General features: G+C 39.8%; 1 protein-coding gene across 3 annotated transcripts in view; it reads left to right on the top strand.

Moving 5' to 3' along the window:
• Positions 1-24495, top strand: part of RELCH (RAB11 binding and LisH domain, coiled-coil and HEAT repeat containing) — a 143722-nt gene that overhangs the window by 115416 nt on the left and 3811 nt on the right. For all 3 annotated transcript variants that reach the window (XM_063451821.1, XM_063451819.1, XM_063451818.1), the window contains 2 exons: positions 3024-3112; positions 11236-11306. In XM_063451821.1, the coding sequence (XP_063307891.1) occupies positions 3024-3112; positions 11236-11306 (160 nt within the window). The remainder of the gene's footprint in view (positions 1-3023; positions 3113-11235; positions 11307-24495) is intronic.

The raw sequence follows: 24495 nt of genomic DNA, 5'->3' as shown, positions 1-24495 counted from the left end.
CAGCTATAGTGAGAATAACTCATGATTGAGTGCCACCAAGATAGGAGATGTGTAATGTAAAGATTGCTTCCAAATTGTAACTGTGGTTATGAGTAAAGCGCTTTCATTTCAACCAGATAAATGTAAGACATTTTAGTAAATAGACCCCAAAATAGATATTTAATTTCCCACACCAATTGTATTTTCCAGTTAATACAAACTGGGGAATGTGCACTTATAACCTGTAACCCCACCCCCTTATAGCAATAATCCTTTTCCTTCTGTTTGAATCTGACAGCAGTGAAGAAAATGATTTTGGCTCTATTCTGTTAGCATTCTGTCAATAATGAATATAGTAAACTTAAAGAATTATATCAACCTGATAAAAATACGCAATTTTAGTGGAGTAACAAAATGAATAGATCTCAATATAGACACATTTGTAAAGCCTGTCAAACGTGAAGTTTTAATGTGGTTAGTATGCTATCCAACAGTCAGAGCTAGACTTTCCAGACCAGTCTGCAATTTATTTGATAGGTATGCCTTTCCATTCTACCAAGTGGAACAGGTATGTTAGCTTCTAATTGAAGAAACAACGTGCTCCAGATAAAGGCATCTTTAGGGTTTAAAATATGTTTCTGTGTGTGTTTTTTTTTTTTTTTTTTTTTTTTTTTTTTTAAAGTGATTTATATCTTATTACAAGTTTAGTATTTCACCTGAAACTGAACTTGGGGTTAGAAGCAGCCTAGAGAGAGAGAGTTTACATTAAGTTCTCGATTTAGATATATGCAGTTTAAGCTTAGAAAGGGACTATGGGTGACTTGTCAAGGGGCTGTGGTACAGATTCTAATTTATTAATTTGTTCATTTTCCATACAAAATAAAGATAAATACAGAAGAACGCATCTCAAATGGACACTTTGGCAGTTTTTAATTTGTGTCACTGATAATTCCTGTGTGGTTTATTGCTCATATCAATTTGCACGTAGCTGTCCATCTCCCTTTATTGAATCAAATATTTAAGCTTCCTCCTGACTGTTTTGCAAAAAAAATGTTCTCATATTTTCTCAGTGATTTTTTTTCCTGGCATGTCTGTGTAAAATGTTTTGCACATTATATAAAACGGGAGAAAATCTTTAATAGTTCTGTTAATGAAAAAAATTACTTAAAACTAGAATGTGCCCAACTAATGTAGCCATTAATGAAAAATCTGCATGCTAACATTTACTGTGCAATTCCACACAACAAATCATTCGTTTTCGTAAATGTGCTCATGCATCTGGCACTGAATATTCTTTTGCAATATCTAGACCAGCAGGGTAATTATTTTCCCAGTTATAATAAACTTCTGCAGAAATGAACGTAACGTAAGCACTGTCCTTAACTTCAAAACAACGAGTTACTAGTCAATTCATTAAACAATTTAAAGAATGCTATTTTATGCCTATTGTGCATAAAATTATTTTTAGATTAATTTCAAAATGATATCCAGCTGAAGCCTAAAGGGGAAATTATTCAGTAGACAACACATGCAAATGGAAACGGATGAAAATATCTTTAGAATGAGCACTTTATGATTTCTGATAAATAAATCAAAGCTAAATTATCAATGCAAACAAATGAAAACAAACCTATTGCGGGAAAACTTGGAGAAAGTTTGTTACCTAATAGACTGCTATATTGAAAAATTTCACTGTGAAATATCTCTCAATGTTTTGTCAGTTCTTTAAGGTGGAATCTTTGTGTCCATAAAGATATACTACATGGACCATATTGTATAGTGGCTGGCATCCTGCAACTCCAAGCATAATCTTGTATCCATCATACTCTACATCATACTCTACATGAGTGCAGTAAAGATGTTTTAAGGATATATTCCAAGCTCCTTAAGGGCTACAGCTCACTTGCTTCCACCCTTTGTACGTAATCAAGCTCATGCAGAATGGTTTGATTTCCTACCTGGGGTCTGCCAGGAGCAGCTTCCCAACTACTTCCAGCAGCCAGAAGCACCTAGTTAGATGCACTGTAGTAGTTATGGTGTTTGGAGTGTTCGTTTAAAAGATGTCTAGTATAAAACAAGGCCGACTAATAACCCTAGTTATACTTTATTGTGATTGTCTTTAATTTTAGGGACAAATCTAAACTGTTAAATGTCTGAAACATTGACTGAGGACAATGCAGAATTACCTAGGTTTCTTAATCTATAATATGCTGTGTTGTCTACAGATACCTTGTTAGTGGCAAGTTTAACATTTTTATTTGTGATATTAGACGGGAATTTGCAAAAACCTCCCTTTTGCTGTGTGGTGGAATAATTAAATGTTGTGCATGTTAAAAAAAAATAATCTCATCTACATTTATGTGCTACATGAGAAGTGATGTTGCCATATCGTTTCCTGGATAGTCAAATGATAAAATTAGCTTACATTGTTTCGTAAGCCGCATGCTGTTCTCAACATAAATGGTAAGCTTGTATTAATAAATGAGACGTTCCCGTCATCTGTCAATCAAATACTGCTTCCTTCCCAATACAACATCTTTAATGCAGATATCTTGTTATATTCTACATCTGTACTAAGAAAATCCTCTAGATGTGAGTGAGAATACAATATGAATAATTGTAACTAGTGACCTGTGTCTGCAAACTGGTGGGGGTTAATGCCTCCTTCCTGATCACTAGCCATCCCTCTGTGTTTCTTTAATACTTTGCATGCTTTAAAAAAAATAGTCATATTGTTCATAAAGCATTTCAGTTTGCCTGAGCCCCTTCACAACCAAGTTATATTGTAATAACAAATATCATAGGCAGGTAGCCCTGAGCTCTCAGCATATCATTACCACCCACTATTGATCATTTGGAGCAGCTGAAGACGGGAACATGCTTTAACTGGCTGAGAGAAGCACCAGGTTATCATACAGCTTTATTATTTTTTTTTATTAGAATATTAAACTTCTCTTATATCACCCACCTAAAATCATAATAAAAAAATTTTACTTTAAAAAAAATGAAAAAAAAAATAAAAAACCTTAACTTTTAGCCTTTAGTTATTTCAGAAGATATATTGGTGAATCACTTTTTGCCTGGACTCAGGTGTTTACGAGTTGACATGGAGCAGCTGTCCCCAGAACATGAGGCAAGTGGTTTTCTTATCTTTTCAGTATGCATTCTTATGATATGTTGGTTAGTGGCAGACATTGATACTGGGATTCCAGGTGGGAAGTGGCCACTAGTGATTGGCAAAGTGGCACAAACAAACCAAGAGTGGATTTGTATATGTTAAACTTAAAAGTACACTAGAAGCAATCATATAGACTGCTTTAGCTTAATTAAGTAGTTTTAGTGTATATACCATGCCCCTCCAGTCTGACTGCTGAATTTTCTAAAAATCACACGTTCCTATGCATGTGACTTACATATTCTCCCTACACACTTCCTGTGAAGAGAGATCTAATGTTCAAGCTTCCTTTATTGCAAATTATGTTTAATAAAGAATTGCTTATCTCCTACTCTGTTAGTAGCCTGCTAGATCCCACGGAAGCCTTCTGTGTAGGATTAACAGTGCTGGAGATGTGGGTGGGGCCCAACTGTAATGGTGACTGAACATGTTTTCAGAGAGCTCCTGATGAATCTTATGTTTTAATTGAGTTACCTGCATCTTTTGACTCTTCTTCTGGAGCTGTGTGAGCAGCTTGCATACTTTGCATCGACTGACAGGTTTGAGGGAGCTTCAAGTGGTCATTCATCCAGACGAGCTTCTTCTTCACCAAGAGTGAGGCCTGTTGGGCATTGTGGTAGGGAGAGGCAGCTGATCTCCCAGCCTGGCACAGAATGGTCCTCTACATAATCAAGCTACCCTCCCCTTTAGACTGGTGGGGGTGATCCGGGTCCACACTCTGGTGGCTGGTAGGGACATGCGGTACAATTAGCAACATCACCACCAGCGACACGCTAAAAATGGCGGATGCCGCGTGCCCCCCTCATCACCAGTGAGCGATGTCTTGAGCGATGTCCAAGCTAGACACAATCTTTGAAGATTTTTGGAGGAAGCTGCCACTTACACTACACATGCCTGCTCCACAAGCACTACAAGTTCACTCACCTAAGAGTACACCCAAAGGCCCGAGAACAGGCCTGTGGTTACGGGCTCACAACGTGCACATCTTCGGCAGCAGAGACAATACCGGCAAACTTTGCAGAGAGCAGTGTATAGGCCTGCAATGAAGCGGGACACTCACCAAGCAAGTGTGGGAATCACATGTTGGGCTGAAGCAAGTAGGCGACAAGGGGACTGCCCTATCGTCCGCTTTTCATACGAACACATATGTTACTAAGCTTGCTAAACTGCTCCATTTTAAGAGACTATGTCCTACCCTTGGCTGGAATAGGTTGAACAGTGAGCAGAAAAGTTCAATCTCCCTTCATGACTAACCTGGCTAATTTATGGTGGAGCTATGGCTCGATTGTTTTGTTTTCAAGTTTTGTTCTTGCATGTTTCTTTCTATTTTCTACGGAATACTCTTTTTAGGATATGTCCTCTCATGATCTGGACATTGCCATTTTACTCTGGGAGCTAACCAGGGTGGTTTATTTTACTAGACAGCTGTTACTAAGCATGTTAACCTCACTACAAAAATTGGTGCAAACTAATGGAAATGTTTTACCACAATTTATGTCAAGCTTCTTGCATGTTGTTGTTTTGTCATGCAATGGCACACCCCAAATAAAAAAAAAATTGTGCTGGAGATAATTTCTAAAGTAAACACACTGTGCTGTCACATCTGATTGAAAATGAAAGCAATTGTTGGCAGCCAGGGGAGGTGTGACTAGGGCAGTATAAACAGAAACAAAAGTGATTTAGCTCCTAAATGACAGAGATGTGAGCAGTGAGTCTGCAGGGGCATGATTTATACACCAGAACTGCTTCATTAAGTTGTTAGTGTGCTTCGAGTATCCCTTTAAAGTATTATGTTTGTAAAATAAATTCCATTTAAGAAGCAGATTAGTTGGTGTGAATGGTCACATTAGAATACCAGATAATCAACCAGTTTTACAGTCAATGGACCAGTTTTACAGTCACTATTCTGATGAATTGCATAGAGGAAAAGCATAACTTTTTTCACACTTTTTCCTGGTTTCTTTGGTGTCCCTGTTTTAAGTCCTTTTCTTTTTCTGTTTCTCAAGAAATGACATTCTAATACACATGCATGAGATATTTTAATGTTCTGAGTGTGCGTCTTATAGTTTTCTTTATGCACGACAGTAGATTCCAGTGGTGATCCCTGCAGCTTTAATCTTTTCCTTTTTTTAAACTTTTTTTTTTTTGCTATGGGGGCAATGTTTCTAATGTGTTTTCTTTTTTTTAGTGTTAGAATAGAACTAGACGTTCCAGTTGAAAAGTCGCAATGTCTTTAAATAAAAGATGGCACAAAGTCAGTTGAATTTCTCAAATTACAAAGTGCTTAGTAATACACGAAGACATGGCCTTCTGCAATCGGACTTCCCACCATAATATAAACTTTGTTCTATAAACGTGTAAATATATTCTCTTCTGCACTATATTATCTTCAGCTATGCAGATACGACTTTCTGGGTTGTGGTGGAGGTACAATATTGTTCCTAATCACTGACCTACTATCTCGTATTGCTACTGTAATTCTGTAATTGGGATGCTGTGCCATATAGTATTAAGAAAATTTGAGCCATTTATGTGGTATGCCTTTATAACCTCACAGCACTGGGGTAGAAGTTAAAGGGAAAACTAATAAAGTTGATTTCCTGACACTTTACCTTCCTATAGCATTGCATTAGTATAATGCTTTCCTATGGGGTTTTACATGGCGCTGGGTGTCCTCATGCATAGTGTCAGGACATCCAGCGTCAGTTGGGCGACCAGAAGTCGCCTAACGACTCTGAAGTACCTCTAGTGGCTGACTGGTAGACAGCCACTAGAGGTGGGGTTAACCCTCAAAGGTAGTTATTGCGTTTTATTAAAAACTGCAATAATTACCTATGCAAGGTAACAGATCTGAGACTATGCATGCAGACCACTGTCGCTTTGACGTTCTCTACCCTACAAAGCCATTTCCTTGATTAAATTTCCAAGTGCAGTTTGAAATGGAATGCATTTTAAAGGGACAATATAGGTACTCTGACCACTTCAGCTCATTGAAGTGGTCTGGGTGCAGAGTCCCAGCACCCTTAACCCTGCAAAGCTAATTATTGCAGTATTTTTTTTGTTTTTGTTTTATAAACTGCAATAATTAGCTTTGTGGACTAACTTTACCTCAAGTGGCAGTCTACTAGAGGGACTTCTGGTCGCCTAACTGACGCTGGAAGTCTTCCCGCCATGCATGAGGACATCGAACGTCACCGAAATCCCCATAGGAAAGCATTGTATAATGATTTCCTCTGGTAAAATCCTAATGTGTGCGTGGCCATTGCCACACATGTGCATTAGGTCTACCACGCCGGCAGGAGAGGAAGCAGACCTGAGCCACCGCCAGGGGAGGGCTGGCAGCGTTAGGCCTGGGGGGCAAAACCAGTCAAGTGGCCCATTGCGCCACCAAATCAGTTCACCATCCATGCCCACCTTTTCCTGGTTTTATAACGGATATTGATGTTATGCTAATCAACTTTCAATGTTGTCAGAGCACAGGCTGAGAATCTCTGAGCCTGTGCTCTGACTCACTAACTGAGCGCCGGAAACACGAGGGAGAGGATATGATCTGACTGCACCTACTGCTGGTGCGCACCAGTGGACCACCAGCGAATTGTTTAAATTAAATATGCTGGTGTACCCAACTTGTGAGCTGTGTTGGCCGCCGGGCGCCTCTGTTGTCATGGCACCCTGCGTGACCGCACAGCTTGCCCACCCCAACGGCTGGCCCTGCTGACACACACTGATGTTACTACTTAGACATCCCTCAATATTAATACAGAGATAAGAGTAAACACCAATAAACAGTGGAAACAGAGCTGATCCACCCCAAATTTATAAAGGTTTGCTTAGAGGATTTATTCAAGATTAAATCATGCCTCCTCCTCTCTCCCCCATGCGCTGCTCTGTAGGCTGGGAGGAAGTGAAGAGTAATCACAGTCTCCCAGCACAACGCCACCTGTGGCTGCATGGGGAACAGCTGTTTAATGTAATGCTTGCAGGACGGCCAGCTGCCGCAGAACCTCTTTGTTTCCGTCTCTGCAAAGGGCTCCAGGCACTGGTGAGTGTGAGCCACTGTAAATTAGGGGCAGAGGGCACTTGCACTGCGGTCAAGACGGGTCTGGGCAGGAGGAGAGTGCAGTGCAATCAGTGCACTCCCCTCCTGTGGGTCACCAGTAGACTGGTGCCCCTGCCCAGGATCAGAGCCGGTGCAAGGATTTTTGCCGCCCTAGACAAAATATAAATTTGCCGCCCCCCCATGTGACATCACAATGCCCCACCCATATGATCTGCCATATGAACTAACGCCAGTGCTGCACACAGTGTGTGTTTACATTAAAAAGCCTGCAGGGACCAGCTATAGACACCAGAACCACTTCATTAAGCTATAGTGTCCCTTTAATGTGAGGTAAATTATAGATTAGTGTCACTAATAATATACTAGATTGCCTACTTACAATTAGATGAGGATGATGATGGGCTGCAGTTTGGCTCCACTGGTCTGGTGTAGAACAGGACCTCTGGAGGCTGTTTGCAACTGCGGTCACAAAATTCAACGTTCTGGGAGAATTGGAAGAAGCTCCATTTTTTGGGGGCCTCTTACACAGCTCAAGGTCTGGGCCCCAGTGCCTGACGGTGAGTATGCCCATAAGGCCCACTCATAAGTCCACTTATATGTTCCACCCACCCATGAGCTCGCTCACAGGGAGTGGAGTGTGTAGGGGATGTGTTATGTGCTATCTAATATGTGTGCTTATGGTATGTAGTGTATAGGGATACCAGTTTGTGCAGGTGATGCAGTGTGTTTGTGTGTAGTGGAAGCAGTGTGTATTTGTGTATAAGGGATGTATTATGTGTTTCTGGTTGTGTGTGAGGGATGCATTGTGTGAATCTGTGTTTGTATGCATAAGGGATGCAAGGTGTGTGTCTGTATGTGTGTGCATTGAGTGTAAGAGATGCATTGTGTTTCTGTGTGTGTGTTTGCATGTGTGTGTAACGGTTTGCATTGTATGTTTCTGTGTATGTGTGCAAATGATGCATTGTCTTTGTGTGTAAGGGTTGCATTGTGTGTGTAATGGATGCATTGTGTGTTTCTCTGTGTGTAAGGGAAGCATGTTCTGTTTCTGTGTATGTATAGGGGTGCATTGTGTGTTTCTGTGTATGTATAGGGGTGCATTGTGTGTGTGTGTGTGTGTGCGCGCGTAGTGTTAAAGAGCTCCCTGTCTTGCCCCCTGTCCTATAGAGCTGTCCCTTCTGTCCCTTAGAGCTCTCCCCTGCCCCTTAGTGGTCTCTCCTCTCCCCCACCCTCCCCTAGCGGTCTCTTCTCACACTCACCCACCCTCCCTGTGCTCTTCTCATCCACCCTCCCTGTGTTCTTCTCACTCCTCCCTCTGTGTGTTCTCACCCCCCCTGTGTTCTTCTTACCCCCCTCCTCCCTGTGTTCTTCTTACCCCCCTCCTCCCTGTGTTCTTCTTACCCCCCTTGTTCTTACCCCCTTCTTCTTCTTACCCCCCTTCTTCTTCTTACCCCCTCTTCTTCTTCTTACCCCTCCTTTTCTTCTTACCCCCTCCTTCTTCTTCTTACCCCCTCCTTCTTCTTCTTACCCCTTCCTTCTTCTTCTTACCCCCTTCTTCTTCTTACCCCCTTCTTCTTCTTACCCCCTTCTTCTTCTTACCCCCCTTCTTCTTCTTACTCCCCCTTCTTCTTCTTACTCCCCCTTCTTCTTCTTACTCCCCCTTCTTCTTCTTACCCCCCTCTTCTAATTACTCCCCACTCTTGTTCTTACTCCCCCCTTTTTTTCTTATCTCCCCTCCTTCTTACTTCCCCCTTCTTCTTACTCCCCCCTCTTATTATCCCCCCTCCCCTCTTCTTACTCCCTCTCTTCCCTCTTCTTACTCCCCCCTCCCCTCTTACTCCCCCCTCCCCTCTTCTTCCCCCCTCCCCTCTTACTCCCCCCTCCCCTCTTCTTACTCCCCCCTTCTTCTTACTGTCCCCCCTCCCCTCTTCTTACTCTCTCCCCCTCCCCTCTTCTTACTGTCCCCCCTCCCCTCTTCTTACTCTCTCCCCCCTCCCCTCTTCTTACTCTCCCCCCTCCCCTCTTCTTACTCTCCCCCTCCCCTCTTCTTACTCTCCCCCTCCCCTCTTCTTACTCTCCCCCCTCCCTTCTTCTTACTCTCCCCCCTCCCCTCTTCTTACTCTCCCCCCTCCCCTCTTCTTACTCTCCTCCCCCCTCCCCTTACTCTCCCCCCCTCCCCTCTTCTTACTCTCCCCCCTCCCCTCTTCTTACTCTCCTCCCCCTCCCCTCTTCTTACTCTCCTCCCCCTCCCCTCTTCTTACTCTCCCCCCTCCCCTCTTCTTACTCTCCCCCCTCCCCTCTTCTTACTCTCCCCCCTCCCCTCTTCTTACTCTCCCCCCTCCCCTCTTCTTACTCTCCCCCCTCCCCTCTTCTTACTCTCCCCCCTCCCCTCTTCTTACTCTCCCCCCTCCCCTCTTCTTACTCTCCCCCCTCCCCTCTTCTTACTCTCCCCCCTCCCCTCTTTTTACTCTCCCCCCTCCCCTCTTTTTACTCTCCCCCCTCCCCTCTTTTTACTCTCCCCCTCCCCTCTTTTTACTCTCCCCCCTCCCCTCTTCTTACTCTCCCCCCCTCCCCTCTTCTCTTCTTACTCTCCCCCCCTCCCCTCCCCTCTTTTTACTCTCCCCCCCTCCCCTCCCCTCTTTTTACTCTCCCCTCCCCTCTTTTTACTCTCCCCCTCCCCTCTTTTTACTCTCCCCCTCCCCTCTTTTTACTCTCCCCCTCCCCTCTTTTTACTCTCCCCCTCCCCTCTTTTTACTCTCCCCCTCCCCTCTTTTTACTCTCCCCCCTCCCCTCTTTTTACTCTCCCCCCTCCCCTCTTTTTACTCTCCCCCTCCCCTCTTTTTACTCTCCCCCCTCCCCTCTTTTTACTCTCCCCCCTTCCCTCTTTTTACTCTCCCCCCTTCCCTCTTTTTACTCTCCCCCCTTCCCTCTTTTTACTCTCCCCCCTTCCCTCTTTTTACTCCCCCCCCCCACTCCCCTTCTTCTTACCCCCTCCCCTCCTTCTTCTTACCCCCTCCCCTCCCCCCTTCTTCTTACCCCCTCCCCTCCTTCTTCTTACCCCCTCCCCTCCCCCCTTCTTCTTACCCCCTCCCCTGTAGATGGCCGAGCTGCACTGCGGTCCGCGGTCCCGGCCGGAGTGATAGGAAGGTGCTCAGTGTGCACCTTCCTGTCAGTCCGGCCGGTTACAGGAAACAGAAACTCCTGTAACTCCTATCCTTCACATACAGTGCAACCCCTCCCCCTTTCTTGCCTTCCCTGTCTTTTCTATATAAAGAGTACCCTGGTATTGCTATGTCCCAGTCATTTTTCTCATTATACCATGTCTCAGTAACAGCGACTAAATCTACATTATCTGTTGCTATTATTGCCACAAGTTCATGGATCTTATTCCCTAAACTGCGAGTATTTGTAGACATGACTCTAAGCTTATCAGTTTTTAACACACTTGCTTCAGGCACCTTCTGCCATTGTTTTGGGGGGCAGTTGGATTGATGTTTTATCACCCTTTTGCCTCCCGTCCCCCCCCCCCCCTTTCCTAGTTTAAATACATCCTAGCAAAACTTCTGAACTGCTCATTGAGAATATTTGTTCCGTTTTGAGCAAGATGCAAACCATTGTTTTTGTACAGTTTATTTCCATTTGAAATAGAGCTACCATGATAAATGAAGCCAAATCCTTGCTACCGACACCATTCACCAAGCCACAAGTTAAAGTCCCTAATACGCTTTGCCTTGTATTTATTGGATTATGATGTCAGTTGCCAATTCTTTAAAAGAAAGCAGAGTATCTTATGAAAAAAGGGGTTAACACCAGTTATATTTATAGTTTAACTGTTTATCCAATGGTGTAAATTCCAGAAAACTCAGTTCCTCTGTAACTATTTGCACATGTCAATTGTCAAGAAGTTCTCTCTGCTTTGCACCATTTATCTTCTGTAAAAAATTCTCAGCAAAACAGAACAGTTGCGGATTTTAAAACTGTATGACCAATGTAATTACTATAGTTTTGGTTTCTCCACATTTAGGTTATTTTAAGTTCCATGATAAAAGAATGTGAACAGAAGGTGGAAAACAAGACTGTACAAGAGCCCCAGGGGTAAGTGCACATCTTACAAATTTTTGGCTTAATTTTCACTCACCAATCACCTGCCAATTCCTAGTCACAAATGGAAATTTTGAGCCCTAATATGAAGGGTGTTTCAGAGAATATATTTCATATATCCGTTCACATTTTTCAGAGACAAAGTTTGGAAATGTACACTTATTAACTTTTACAATCATGTCAGATTAAATAATAAAGTATTCTCCATCACTCTTTGTATTTTTTTATGTAATGTTTCTGTTGTGTTAAGAAGTAAGGATTCTAATACTATGTTTTCACTAAACTGTTCAGAATGTTTGTCTAACGTGTATACATACACACATCAACAATTTAAAAACTTTAAGGGAAAATTGGAGCTAGTAAATAAAACCCAGTGCAGCTAAAAATCACAACATGTTTTGTCACCTTTACACTTATAACATAAACACAATAAAAACCATAAAAGGTGATTGCACACACAGTGGTATTTTTACCTCACAATGATGAAAGGATTCTCTCAGTTTACAATGATGAAAGTATCCTATGTAATAGAAAGATAAAAAAAAACATCATTGTGTAGTATATAAAGTGCAATTTTGAGGTAGTAAACGTAATCTGAAAACTCACAATATTCAGAGCCTCTTAGAAGTCGCTTCTGAACTATGTAGGCTCGGCATCAGCTTTCCAGTATTTCAGGATAACTTTTTTTTTTTTTTTTTTTTTTTATTCTTTATTTTTGATGTGCGCAAAATGAAGTAACACAATTACTTGCACTGCCACGACAGCTAGTACAAGGACAGCGTAGTGTAGTAGAGGAAAACAAGCATGGCATCAGTGTCAGCTGCACATATTTTTAAATTTATATAAAACAATAAAAGCGTGATACGTTCAAGCTAGGTAACTTTCTAGGTGGGGTTAAGTCTAGGCATGAGTCGGTAAGATATTCAATCTGGCTTTAACTGCAATGTGATCTTGCTAAAACCTGCATATCACCGGTAGAAACAGAAGGTAACAGTCTGTGCCAATATTTGTTGATTGTAAAACAAAAGTGTGACATCGTTATTGTTTAACTGCCCTGGCAGGATTGTATTAAAGCATTTACTGACAGTTGGCAGCTTGTGAAACTTAGTTCTGTTCTATTACATTGTTGGTTGTAAATTAATAGAAGTTTCTATTATTTGCGTATATCTCTTAGCTAACTGAAACAAAATCAACTATGGCAAGCTAAGACCGAGCAATAAACATATAACAACTAAATCATGCAAATCTGAGCTCTCCCTGCTTTCAGATGATCACAGGCTGAAAACAACAATTTGCTTTAATATCTAGTAACTGTGATGTTATCATGTTAAGTCCAGAGTTCCGTGTGGAAAGAGTCCTGTGCAAGGAGGTACCTGTGGGCTGTGGGAGATCAAAGTAGCCCATCTGGTGAGAGCTCCGGTCAATCAGCCGATTCCCCGCAGGTTTTGCTGTTCGCTTGTGGATAAAGTTCGTTTCTCGGGTTTGCCTTAATGTGGTAGGATGTGGGACACCAGGCTTGCGTGTGGGCTTGCTGCTTTAGGTGGCTGTCCCGGGAGTCCCTCATGACCCTGACCTTGATTCTCGTTTGGAGCTGCATCTTGGAGGCATGTTTGCGCGTTGGCAGCCTGTTCCTCCATGTGAGGGCTGCTCGCCGCGGTCGTAGTCGCTCAGGCCCACGTGTTGGCTGGGGGTGTCGCTGTCGGCGACCCCATTTTCCCGTTCACTTTCCCCTGTGAGCAGCACCTCGTGGTTGAAGTGTGTTCTTGGTGGGTGCTCTCTCAGGGCTTGTGCCTCCGCTTGCCTTTCCGCCAGTTTCCTCCAGAAGGGCGCAAACACTGCATCCAGCCGCGTGAGAGCGTCAGGTCGCTTGTGTGCTGCTCGGTGTCCCCGCCATATTGTGCGTTGGTTAGGTGCTGGTCGGCCATCTTGGGGCACGCCGTCCGGACCGCAATGCTCGGCTGGACCGGAGTAGAGGTGTTGCGGCATGCAGTGGTGGTAGCCTGTGGGGACCGGGATGACCCCCCGGTCCGGGGGGGGGTGGCAGAGCGCCGGTCAGAGAACCGGGTGAGCGGCCGTCCCACCCAGGCTCAAGCTTGTAGGCCTCAGGCCTCTACCGGGTTACTTTGGTGCCGCTGGGGGTCTTGTCGGGTATCACCGGAATCACCATCGCCTGAACAGTGCTGTAATCATAATTTCAGGTCGGTGTCTGCTTGTGGCCCGCAGTTAGCTCCGATATTTCAGCTCAGAAGCAGGCACTCAGACGAAACACGTCTGATCCGACCGGCGGTCAGGCCCCGCCCCTGTTTCAGGATAACTTGATTCAGCCATAGGAAACAGAAGTCCAGTAAAGAACAAATGTTTTCACTATGTTAAATAAAGATAGCCAGGAACAGAAACAATAGAGTTAAACAAGCTGTATTGTAACAGAAATTAAACCAAAATGTAGGCAGCAAGCACAACGCATTTCAACAATCCAATGATCTTCCTCAGGTGTATATAACAGAGCTCCTATCCTGCATATCCAATGGGCTTCCTCCGTTGCATTGAATAGTGCTGGCAATGGAAAGTTCTGTTTCTTCAAAAGCATCCAGCAAAATATCAAGAGCCAAAAGTCAAATTCCCTGGGAGAAAGGCCCAAACCAGCAAATCTATACCTTTTTTTTCTTTGTTAAAATGTCAGGCTCAGAGGCGCGGACACCGCAAAGGGGGAAGACTTTGTGAAGATGATGCTTCCCTCCTCACGGTTTCCTAGCCTGGAATTTTAACAAACCAATAAATGTATACATTTTTATATTTCTATTTGCTGGCTCGAGCATTTTCTGCTTTGTGGACGTTCATCACTTGATACTTTGCCACACAAGCTGAATGTTGCAAGTCAGTGGCTTCTTGAACCTGGTTATCAAGAATACAGTGCCCATGTATCTGAGCCATTCTGAATGTTTACTCTTGTGTGGTTTTGCAGAGTACAAGTAAGATTAAATTGCATGTTTGGTTTGCAGTAATCTGATAACTGACTTTCGAATGTCTGTTTTTACTGATTCATACTGTTATTTTTAGAAGCTAATTTGACATTTTATCTTGTATTTGCATTAAATAAATCTGGTAAAATAAATGGTAGGTTCGTGACCAGGTAGGCAAATAACTACCAAATATGTAGAGCATTTTAAAAGATGGAAACCATCAAGAGAATGTAGTTCAACATCTGGGAAGCTACATTTCAGTATCTGATTAAGTTCCCCGAGGCATTAAAAACACATTCATGCTGATTTCTTGCTGCTTCAGATCCTGTTCTTTACTTACGGTCAGTTTACAGAACAGCTGAACTCTTACAGTGTGATAAGAGTTGTAGTTGTAGTCAATATATTCACTGATATAAGTAGGTATTTTATTTTTTTATTTTTTTTTTAAATGGACAAATTCCCAGATTGTTCGTAAATAGTGCAAATGCTGACCATTGTTTTTATGTTTCCTGTATCACCTACGAATTGGAAATGCTCACAGTTCTCCGTCCCCGTTAAACTTGCACAAATTTCCTACAATGTGTGGGTTTCCAAGTAATTCAGGCTCTGTACTTGGTTTGAATGAGAAAATATGCAATTATGTTTAGTGAATTAAAGAAATCTGTAAGGTGAACACTGTTTCTCTCATTTGATTTATGTGTAATTTTCACTATATTTATATTTAAATTAAAATATAGTTTGAGATATTTGCTTATGGAAGCTATTGTACCTCTTCAGAACTCTCCTGTGTGCTCTATTTAGCTTTCTTAAAAAAAAAAAAAAAAAAGCTCTTCTCTTTTAACACAACTACTCCACCAAAGGACTATAATAGATTTATTGTAATCACACAGGATACGTCAAACAGATGTTCTTTTTCAGGTGAAAAGTGATGAAATATGCATTCTTTTTATTCAGGCTGGTTGATGACCAAGTGTAGCACTGGTGCATTGAATATGTATGCCCTAAAGAAATCCACAAGGTTGATGATGGTACTGATAAGACCACTTTCAAAGTGCCTGCTCCTAAGCCTAACTGACTTATGTCCATGCTCCTAAAAAAAAGGTTTTCAGTTGTGCAATGCTGATGTTTTTATGCTGATCAGTTGTGCAATGCTGATCATTTTATCGTCCTTATTTTACATCCTGAGTTTGTATTAAGTAAATTGTAAGCTGACAACTTAAAATAGATGTTTGAATTTCCTTCCCTTTATACAATGAAATGGCACTCAGTTTGACTTCCTGTATGGAAGTTAGCATACTTCATAACTGGAGATCTGCAGGGCACGTGATCTTATACATTTTTGAATTACACTTGTAAACCGAATATACGCAGTCGTTCTATTTGTATCGATGGGGAAGAAAATATCAGACAAAAAAAATGAATAAAAGATAATTAATTGGGCAAGCCACAGTTATAAATCCAAAACATCAGTGTCCTGAAAGATGTCTCACTAACGCGAATCACGTAACTGGCACTGCCCAAAAGTGGGCCTGCCAGAAAAATTTAAAATTTCAGCCTGGTAAGAATGCATGTCAGGCTGCCCGCCAATCATGCAGGCTAGCCAACTAAAGGTGTCCTATACAGGCAGCACCCTGAGTTCTTGGCACTCACTTGTCCACTCCGCTCCTTACCTGCTTACTAGCAGACAGAAGCTCCTTGTATGTAGTCTGGTACAGAGAAAATGTAGGCGTAGTGAGTGTTCAAGAAAGTGACATGCCACAGTTTTAGAGAGACCAAATCAGCAAGAGCAATTGCAGTGTGCACAAAGTCATCTTTGTCTTGACTAATTTCATTGTCCCCTAGTCTCTGAAGTTTCCATACTTCATTCCCTCTGCACAAAGCAAGATGACGTGTAGAGTAGTAAAATAAACTAGTATTTATTTATTTTTATAAATTCCATGTGTATGGGCCTGGAGCTTCAGCTCCCTTAGCCCCTGTGCTAATCCAGCCCTGTACCCTATGCTCTCATTAAAAAACAATGGAATGGATCAGACATTGGAAGTAGGATCAGCATAACGTTTTTATTTATTTTTATTTTTTATTTAGAACAATTTTTCCCATGAAGCAGAATATGTGGTCCAATACAAAGGGTGATTACTATTATGCAGTTTAGGTAAAAACATACAAAAGGGGACATCCTGTTTTAGACTGGTGTTTGTTTGTTTGTTTTTTGTTGTATCTGTAGCGTGTATTACCTTTTGAAGTGCGGTTTTTGGTTTTTCTTTAAATAAAAGCCTGGGGCAAAGATGGTGGATGTTTTTAAGCGTTCTCTTTTAGTTTTCAACCATTCTGCAGAAATCAAGTAATTAAACTGCCAATTAAGGCTTTCTCTTCCCTGCCTCCTAAGTACATTACTCCCTTCCTTTCTGCTTCATGTTGGCTAATATCAGTGTATGTGACATGCTCGGTACTTGCATTGTGTCAGTGCGGCAGGCATATTTCTTTTTGCAGAAGCAGTGAGACCTGGTTAATTCCCAGTTTAGTGGATAAACCTGTTGGTTTCTTACTTTCTCTATCTGTAAAAAGTGCAATATATGTCTCCTGTAGATAATTGATAAATTGGTTGTTGAGATGCATTTAGATGTTTGAATACCATTTAAAATGGGCAAAGAGAGAAAATGTTGTTGTGGGGCGGTGGCCAGTGGCAGGGTTGTTCTGAGAAATTTTTATTTACCTAATGAAAATGTAATTCAGAACAAGAACAGTGTATTAACAAGGTCTTATTTACAGACTGATTTCTAAATACATGTATTGTAGTTTCAAGGCACATTACTGTGAGTATTATTGCTGTAAAGCTCTGTTATTCATTCAGATACACCAACAATATGGAGTTCCTTGAGGGACAGAGTGATTTGGGCCCAGTAAATAGGGTCACTTGGGAAAAATCTGCTTGTTTTCTCCAATGTCAATAGCCTCTCCAGTCCTTTTCCAGACAGTCGTGTGTAATTATATTTTTTTTAAAAATGCATAGATGTAAGATAATTAATTGATAACTTGGATCTGATTTACAGAGTTTAAAGTTGTGATTTGCAGAACTATTCTACGTAACTGGTTTAAATCAGGTTTGCTTACTGGGGAGTGCATATGAATTAAAGATTTGTGTTCTAAAAAAAGGGAAGTTCCCTAGCTGCAGCTCCACGCGTACTGCTTCCCTATACAGTGCCTTCCTCTTTTCTTTCTCTTTCTTTCTCTTTCTTTCTTTCTTGTTTCTTTCTTTCTTTCTTTTTTTTTTTTTTTGGCGGGGGGCGGGGAGGGGGGCATCCTTCTTGCTCTCAGGTTTAATTTCAAATAGTTTCACACTATTAATGCTGTACTCTGCTCTGTAAATTTTGACTAGTGAGTTAACCATTTTTTTTCTTCTGTTTATACTTATATAGATTTGATGAATGTGCACACCCAACAAAATATACACTGGTAGTTCTTACTGGAAGAATATATTCTTTAACCCCTTAAGGACCAAACTTCTGGAATAAAAGGGAATCATGACATGTCACACGTCATGTGTCCTTAAGGGTTTAAATACATATATGCTTTAAAGAAGATAAAGTGCTTTACTTCTCTTGCTTTTTTAAAATGATATGATAGAAACATTTAAATACATAAAGGGAATCGTTACAGTAAAGGAGACTATATTTAAAAGAAGAAAAACCACCACAACAAGAGGACCTAGTCTTAAATTAGAGGGGCAAAGGTTTAAAAATAATATCAGGAAGTATTACTTTACTGGGAGGGTAGTGGACACATGGAATAGCCTTCCAGCTGAAGTGCTACAGAATAACTCAGTGAGGTCGTTTAAGGCCAGGGACTAATGAAAGGATTTAGAAAATTGGGCGGACTAGATGGGCCGAATTGAACATTTCCTTTTTGCACTTGATTAACATTGGTTGGTGTAATAGTTCAATTTTAATTGGAATTCATATTTTGTCTTCTGTAAGTTAAAGTGCATCACATTTCTGTGCAGATTTCCATTTTGAAATATCCTAACCTTGCTTTTTCCATGAAGTTGCTTTTGAACTGAATGGAAAAAAAACAAACACATGACACAGTAATAGAAAATGAAATCCTGATCACAAGCATTCAGGGAGCTCTAAAATCTAGTTGTCCCATTTCCTTTTCCATACACTTTATATAATCCTGCATTGCTTTGATATTGCCCACATTTCTTTCAGAAAAGCACTAAAGATTCTATGCTAGAATGATTGGAAAACACTCCTAGTGCCAAACTGCATCTGCTGCCCACGTAACCCGTATGTAAAGTCACTGTTACATTACCCATTCAATATTGATGAACATCCATGGAAAAAGAATGATTTCCAAGATTTTGTTTTTGTAAATTTTGTAAAAGTAGTGGAACATGCCATCTATTTACTCTACTTCCACTCTCTGACATGACTTTCATCAGTGTTTGTTCAGCTGTTGGTTTACTGCTGTGTATCCCCCAAAGAAATGAATGCTCACACATGAAGTCATGTTGTGCCATCTTGCTTTCAGTGGGAGACGATTGATTTGGTAAATATCAAAGGAATTTAATGTTTTAATATATATCCCTGGAGCAGATCCAGAGCCTGCAGACTGCAGACTGCAGGAGAACTGTGTAAGTTGTGGGTTAACGAAGTACTCATCAGATAAGTGAAATGGCAAACCTCCATGTTATTTTATTCACATTATGAACATGTCTTGAGTGGTTCCATTGTGAAACTAAAACATAGACACTTTAAACTTTTTTTTTATTATTTAAGATTATATTTCACCTAAGGAGGAACTATTGCTTTTCTAAAAAGTGACAGTTCCTCTTCCCTTTTCCCAATACATTCTTTTAAAAAGTATGCTGTGTTGAGTATAGCAGAGAAGTATATGTCATACATACCTTTTCTGCACTTACAAGTACTACCACAATTTTATTTTGAAGCTCCAGACTTCATTGTGGGGTTTACAAAAATTGTTGATTTGTTAAATTTCTGTTCAGGGTCAAGTAGTAGTCTTCGCGTAGGAAAATTAATTGTGAGTAACCACGTATATATTCTTCAAATGAACTTCACATTCATTTCATTTTAGTACACAGAGGGTATTAGACGCTGAATTGTTTGTTTTATTTATCTTGTTTGTTGCTCCTGAAGAAAGCCCAGGACGTGGGCTGAAACGTCGAGATTTTATGGAATAACCGAATAAAGATGATTTTTTTTTTTTTTTTTTAAACTACAAGACCGTGAGTTCCAGCCTATATTTTACATATTTTTGTATATTTTGGCTGTGGCTTAGCACCCGGCATTCAATACTATGCTTTATATAGCAGGGTTAATCTGCGTGCAAGGACTGGACTATTTTTCTATATAAAATTCTTTATTAAGAATTTTTTTTTCCAAATAAGAGCAACATTGCTATAAACGTTGACTAGTATCAATCAGAGGAATATTGTTCCAAAATGTAACGCGTATCATACTACATACAGAACTCACACAAAAAAAAAAGAGTATAATACTATGATGGGAGATTTGGCGGTGGCCCAGTAGCAGGGCCTAAATAATTAGATAATTATCACTTTAATTAGATTGGTGAATTATAACACCGAGCGCGAATGGGCAACAGGAATAATTGTTCAAATTGAAACAAAAGCAGGAGTATCAGTATGCACAGGGCATTAATTGGTAGGGAGAGTGAACCAAGGGGTCCATATCTTAAAGGATCACTATAGGGTCAGGAACACAAACATGTATTCCTGACCCTATAGTGTTAAAACCACCATCTAGCCCCCCTGGGCCCCTCATGCCTCCATAAATATAGCAAAATCTTACTGTATTCAAGCCAGAAGCTGTAGATCTGAATGCTGTTTGCCTAAAAAAAAAAACTGCTGACCTAATCAGAAGTGGTAGCCTGATACAATCACAATGCTTCCCCATAGGATTGCCGAGACTGACAGAGAGATCATGATTCAAACACCGCCATGGCCAATCAGCATCTCCAGCCAGCATGATTCAAACACAGCTATGGCCAATCAGCATCTCCTCATAGAGATGAATTGAATCAATGAATCTCTATGAGGAAAGTTCAGTGTCTGCATGCAGAGGGAGGAGATACTAAATGTTTGGATGCATTTTAGGCAGCCATGACCCAGGAAGGATCTCTAACAGCCACCTGAGGAGTGGCCAGTGAAGTTATCACTAGGCTGTAATGTAAGCACTGCATTTTCTCTGACTGTTCTGGTGACTATAGTGTCCCTTTAATATATGTCTCTATCATTTGTGGAGTATTATTGTAGAAATATCTTTTTCTGAAGCAGCCTAATAAGAGATTTGGGACAGAAACTTCCTGTTTTCCCCAATACCTGGGCAAACAAATTTTGACTGCCAAATAGATATTAATATATAAGTAGTGGGTTAGGTTATCTTGACAGGGAAAATCTATATGAAAAAGAAATGTTTGAGGTAATAATTCATAAGCATCATCTAACAAAATTCTCAAGATTTCCATTAATTTTATTTTAATGTGATTCAATGATTCACACTCCCGCCAAATATGGTAATGAGTACCTATTCATTCCCTTATTACAAAGCCAGCATAGATTGGTTTATGCATTGTCAAATTTAACTGGTTTGGGACTAGGTACCAACCATGAGTTCGTTTTATTATATTGCTCCTGAAGACCAATGTAGTGGGTGGCTTTCCTAGTGGTTTGCCAAGCTTTAAACCAGGTTTGTATAGGTTTAAAAATTATACCTTCTTGTTCCCAATTATGTATGTATTTAGATTTTACTATAGTTGTCTCCAGTGGAAAAATATTAGATCTTTTAGAAATTAAATTAACAAGAGAATAAGTATACATTTATCCCATAAGTCAATTGTTACGGGGGTTGGGGGATGTAATAAGAAATCATTTAACTCTTGGATAGTTGAATAATGCTGCTTTAGGAAAATTACATTTTACTTGAAGGTCGGTAAAAGTATATAATTTTCCTCCAATGTAACGATCGGATATTAAATTAATTCCATATGTTATCCAGGAAGATAGAGATTCTCCAAATACAATGAAACAACTTCGATTGGGGATGCATACAAAATAGTTTCCTCTTCTTTTTCTTTTATTTATTTTGTAAAGAGTATTTAAAATATCTTTAATCATTTTAGCTTTGGTGTTAAGATTGGTTATTTGTTTAGGAGAGGAACAATTAAAAAGAAATTGATTTGTTCCTTTACATCTATATCTTTCAATGCTATACCAGTGAGTATTTTTTTGAGTTTTATATCCCAAGCAAGATGATGTGACAACATACATGACTCGTGTAATGACTTTAGATCTGGAAAACCCAAGCCATCAGCTTTCAGAGTTCTTTTTAAAATTGATCCAGGTATCCTAGGTTTTTTGTTGTTCCATGCAAACGTAGAGAATTATGCTTCAATTGCTTAATTGTGTTCTTTGGTACTGATGAAGGGATAACTCTAAATATATGATTTTAGGAACTATGTAAGCTTTCAGAAGATTTATACGACCCATCCATGCTATTTCAATATTTTTCCATCGGTTCAATACCTCTTTTAAATGATCTAATAGTTGGTTGTAGTTTAAGGAAATAATTTTCTCAAAATTGGGACAGATTTTAATCCCCAAAGAGTCTAGTCTTCTATTATTAGTTCAATCAACTTGGATTAGTCTTTCAAGAGATTGAGATTGTATGTCAGTTAAATAAAAAGTAATAATTTGAGTTATTAGTCAATTTAATTTATGATTAGAATATAAACCATATGTGTCTATAATGTTTAAAACATTAGGCACAGAAATTAGTGGGGAAGCACAGGTTAGGAGTACGTAATCGGCATAGAGGGTGATCAGATGTTCACTTTGGTCAATCTCTATGCCAAGGACTTCCTTTGAATTTCTGATAAATGTTGCTAGTGGTTCTATGGACAAGGCATAAAGAAGGGGAGCTAAAGGACAGCCTTGTCTAGTACCATTTTTAATATTAAAATATTCTGAGTTCAAAGATAAGCCTTTTATTTTAGCCGATGGAGTGGAATAGAGGGCTATAGTATGATTTAAAAAGAGTATCAGAGATACCAATCCCAAAGGCCAGGAGAGTCTCCTCCAGGAAGTTCCAGTTGAGTCTATCAAATGCCTTTTTGGCATCTAAGGCCATAATGAATGATGGAACCCCCTGGAGGTGAATCTCGTCCAAGATTCCAAGAACTCTGCGAGCGTGGTCTTCACCCGATCTAGCATTAAGCTGGATTGGTCAGGATGAATTAAGTCTGGGATTGTTCAATATCTGAGCTAGTATTTTGGAATACATTTTAATATCCAGATTGATCAAGGATATAGGTCTATAACCAAGTACACTTGCAGGATCCTATGAGTCAGCAAGGGGGTTCCAGAACTTGGTAAAATATTGATGAGAATCCATCTGGACCAGGGGCTTTGCCAGTTTTCATATGAGATATTACATTGAAGATCTTGGATATTGAGAAACGTTGATTTAATATTTCTAATTTTGATTGATTAAGTTGAAGTAATTTTAGATCATTTAATTAATTTAGATCATTCTCATCTCTACCTTAGATTTCTTAATTTCTGGTAGATTTTATAAAGATTCATAGAATTCTTAAAATGCATTTCCTGTTTCAGAAGGGGATAAGAATAGTTTGTCCTTATATTTAATTTGATGTATCCTATTAGATTATGCATTTTCAGTTTCTTTGTCATTGCTTTATTGCTTTATTGTTCATGTAAAGCCATTGGTGTTTTAATTTTGCAAACATTTTATCGGTTTTCTCTTTCAATTTAGTTTCTAAATTTTTTTTATTAATTTCTTAGATTCTTTCGTGTAATGGGTTTATTTTATTCGTATTTTGCAAGAATAATATAGAGCTCAGAAAGATCTTTCCCTCTCTCTCGCTTGAGCAATGAACCTTTCTTAATAAAATAACCTCTTAAAAAGCTTTTCATTGTGCACCAAAATATTGTATCAGGGACTCCTCCATTATCATTTAGTCCTATGAAATTCTCAGCAATTGCTATTAAATGGGTTTTGTTCTCATCTGAAGAAATAATGGATTCATTGAGTCACCAATTATTTCTTAATTTATATTGGGGATTGTCTTTCAATTCTATTATTACATGGGGCATGGTCGGACCAAGTATTATTACCAATTCTGGAATCCTTGCATCTATCCAAAGCATTACCCATACATTAAAAAAATTATCGATTCTAGAGTAAGAGTTATAAGCGTTGGAGTAAAAGTATAATCTTTGTCTTGGGGATGTTGAGTCCTCTAGATGTCAAAAAGGTTATATTTAGCCAACATACTAACGCAATAGATCTGCCCTCATTATCAGATTCATGGTGAATATATTCAAATTTAGGTCTAGCTGAAAGTATCAAGGCAACCCCTCTTTTATTTCTCTATTTAAAGATGTGTATATATATGGGGGGATATTGTGCAAACTTTCAACAATTGGGTTGATTCTGAATTCCAGTTGGTTTCCTGAAAAGGTGCTACATCGATTTATTTATTTTTATTATTATTATTTTTTTGTTCCAACAATAAATCCTAAAGATAGGATCTTATATGGAGAATTCAAGCCCAATGAATTAATTGATAGAAATTTAATGGGCATCAATGAAAAATCGGTCAACCCGACTCGTGCTCGGAAAGATAGACTCCGGTTATTTCCCTGCTCTGCAAATCCCTGACATAAAAAAAATAACCTACAAAACAACCGTAAATACGCAAATTACACATTACACTGAATTGGCCACGAATTGATAGCAGATGTTGTCAATGTATGAATAGTTTTGGAATCACTTCATTGGTATATGAAGGCTGTATGTCTTGTTCTACTGACTATAAATACAGTAAAGGTTTCATAGATGAGCCTAGCTTCTTTTTTTTTTTTTTTTTTGGATAGGGAAGCAATGTGTTTTTGGGGAAATATATAGACTGATAGAGGTTGATAGACCTGAATCTTTGTTATACTCTTTGGAATATATTATCATACTTTGCATTAGAATGCTTAGCTTGCTATAAATTCTATTTTTGTAGCATGGTTCCTTGTGTGTTACATTTGCTTTCTATTTCACATTTTTTGTCAGGTTGATGATAGCCTAAGTCAGGTAGGTAACCTTCAACACTCCAGATGTTGTGGACTGAATCTCCAATGATGCTATGCCAGTATTTGGTTCTAAGATCATGCT

The sequence above is a fragment of the Pelobates fuscus genome, chromosome 4 (genome assembly GCF_036172605.1).
Source record: "Pelobates fuscus isolate aPelFus1 chromosome 4, aPelFus1.pri, whole genome shotgun sequence".
Taxonomy (NCBI): Eukaryota; Metazoa; Chordata; class Amphibia; order Anura; family Pelobatidae; genus Pelobates; species Pelobates fuscus.
The sequence above is the reverse complement of the archived record's forward strand: the minus strand, read 5'-3'. Positions and strand labels throughout refer to the sequence as shown.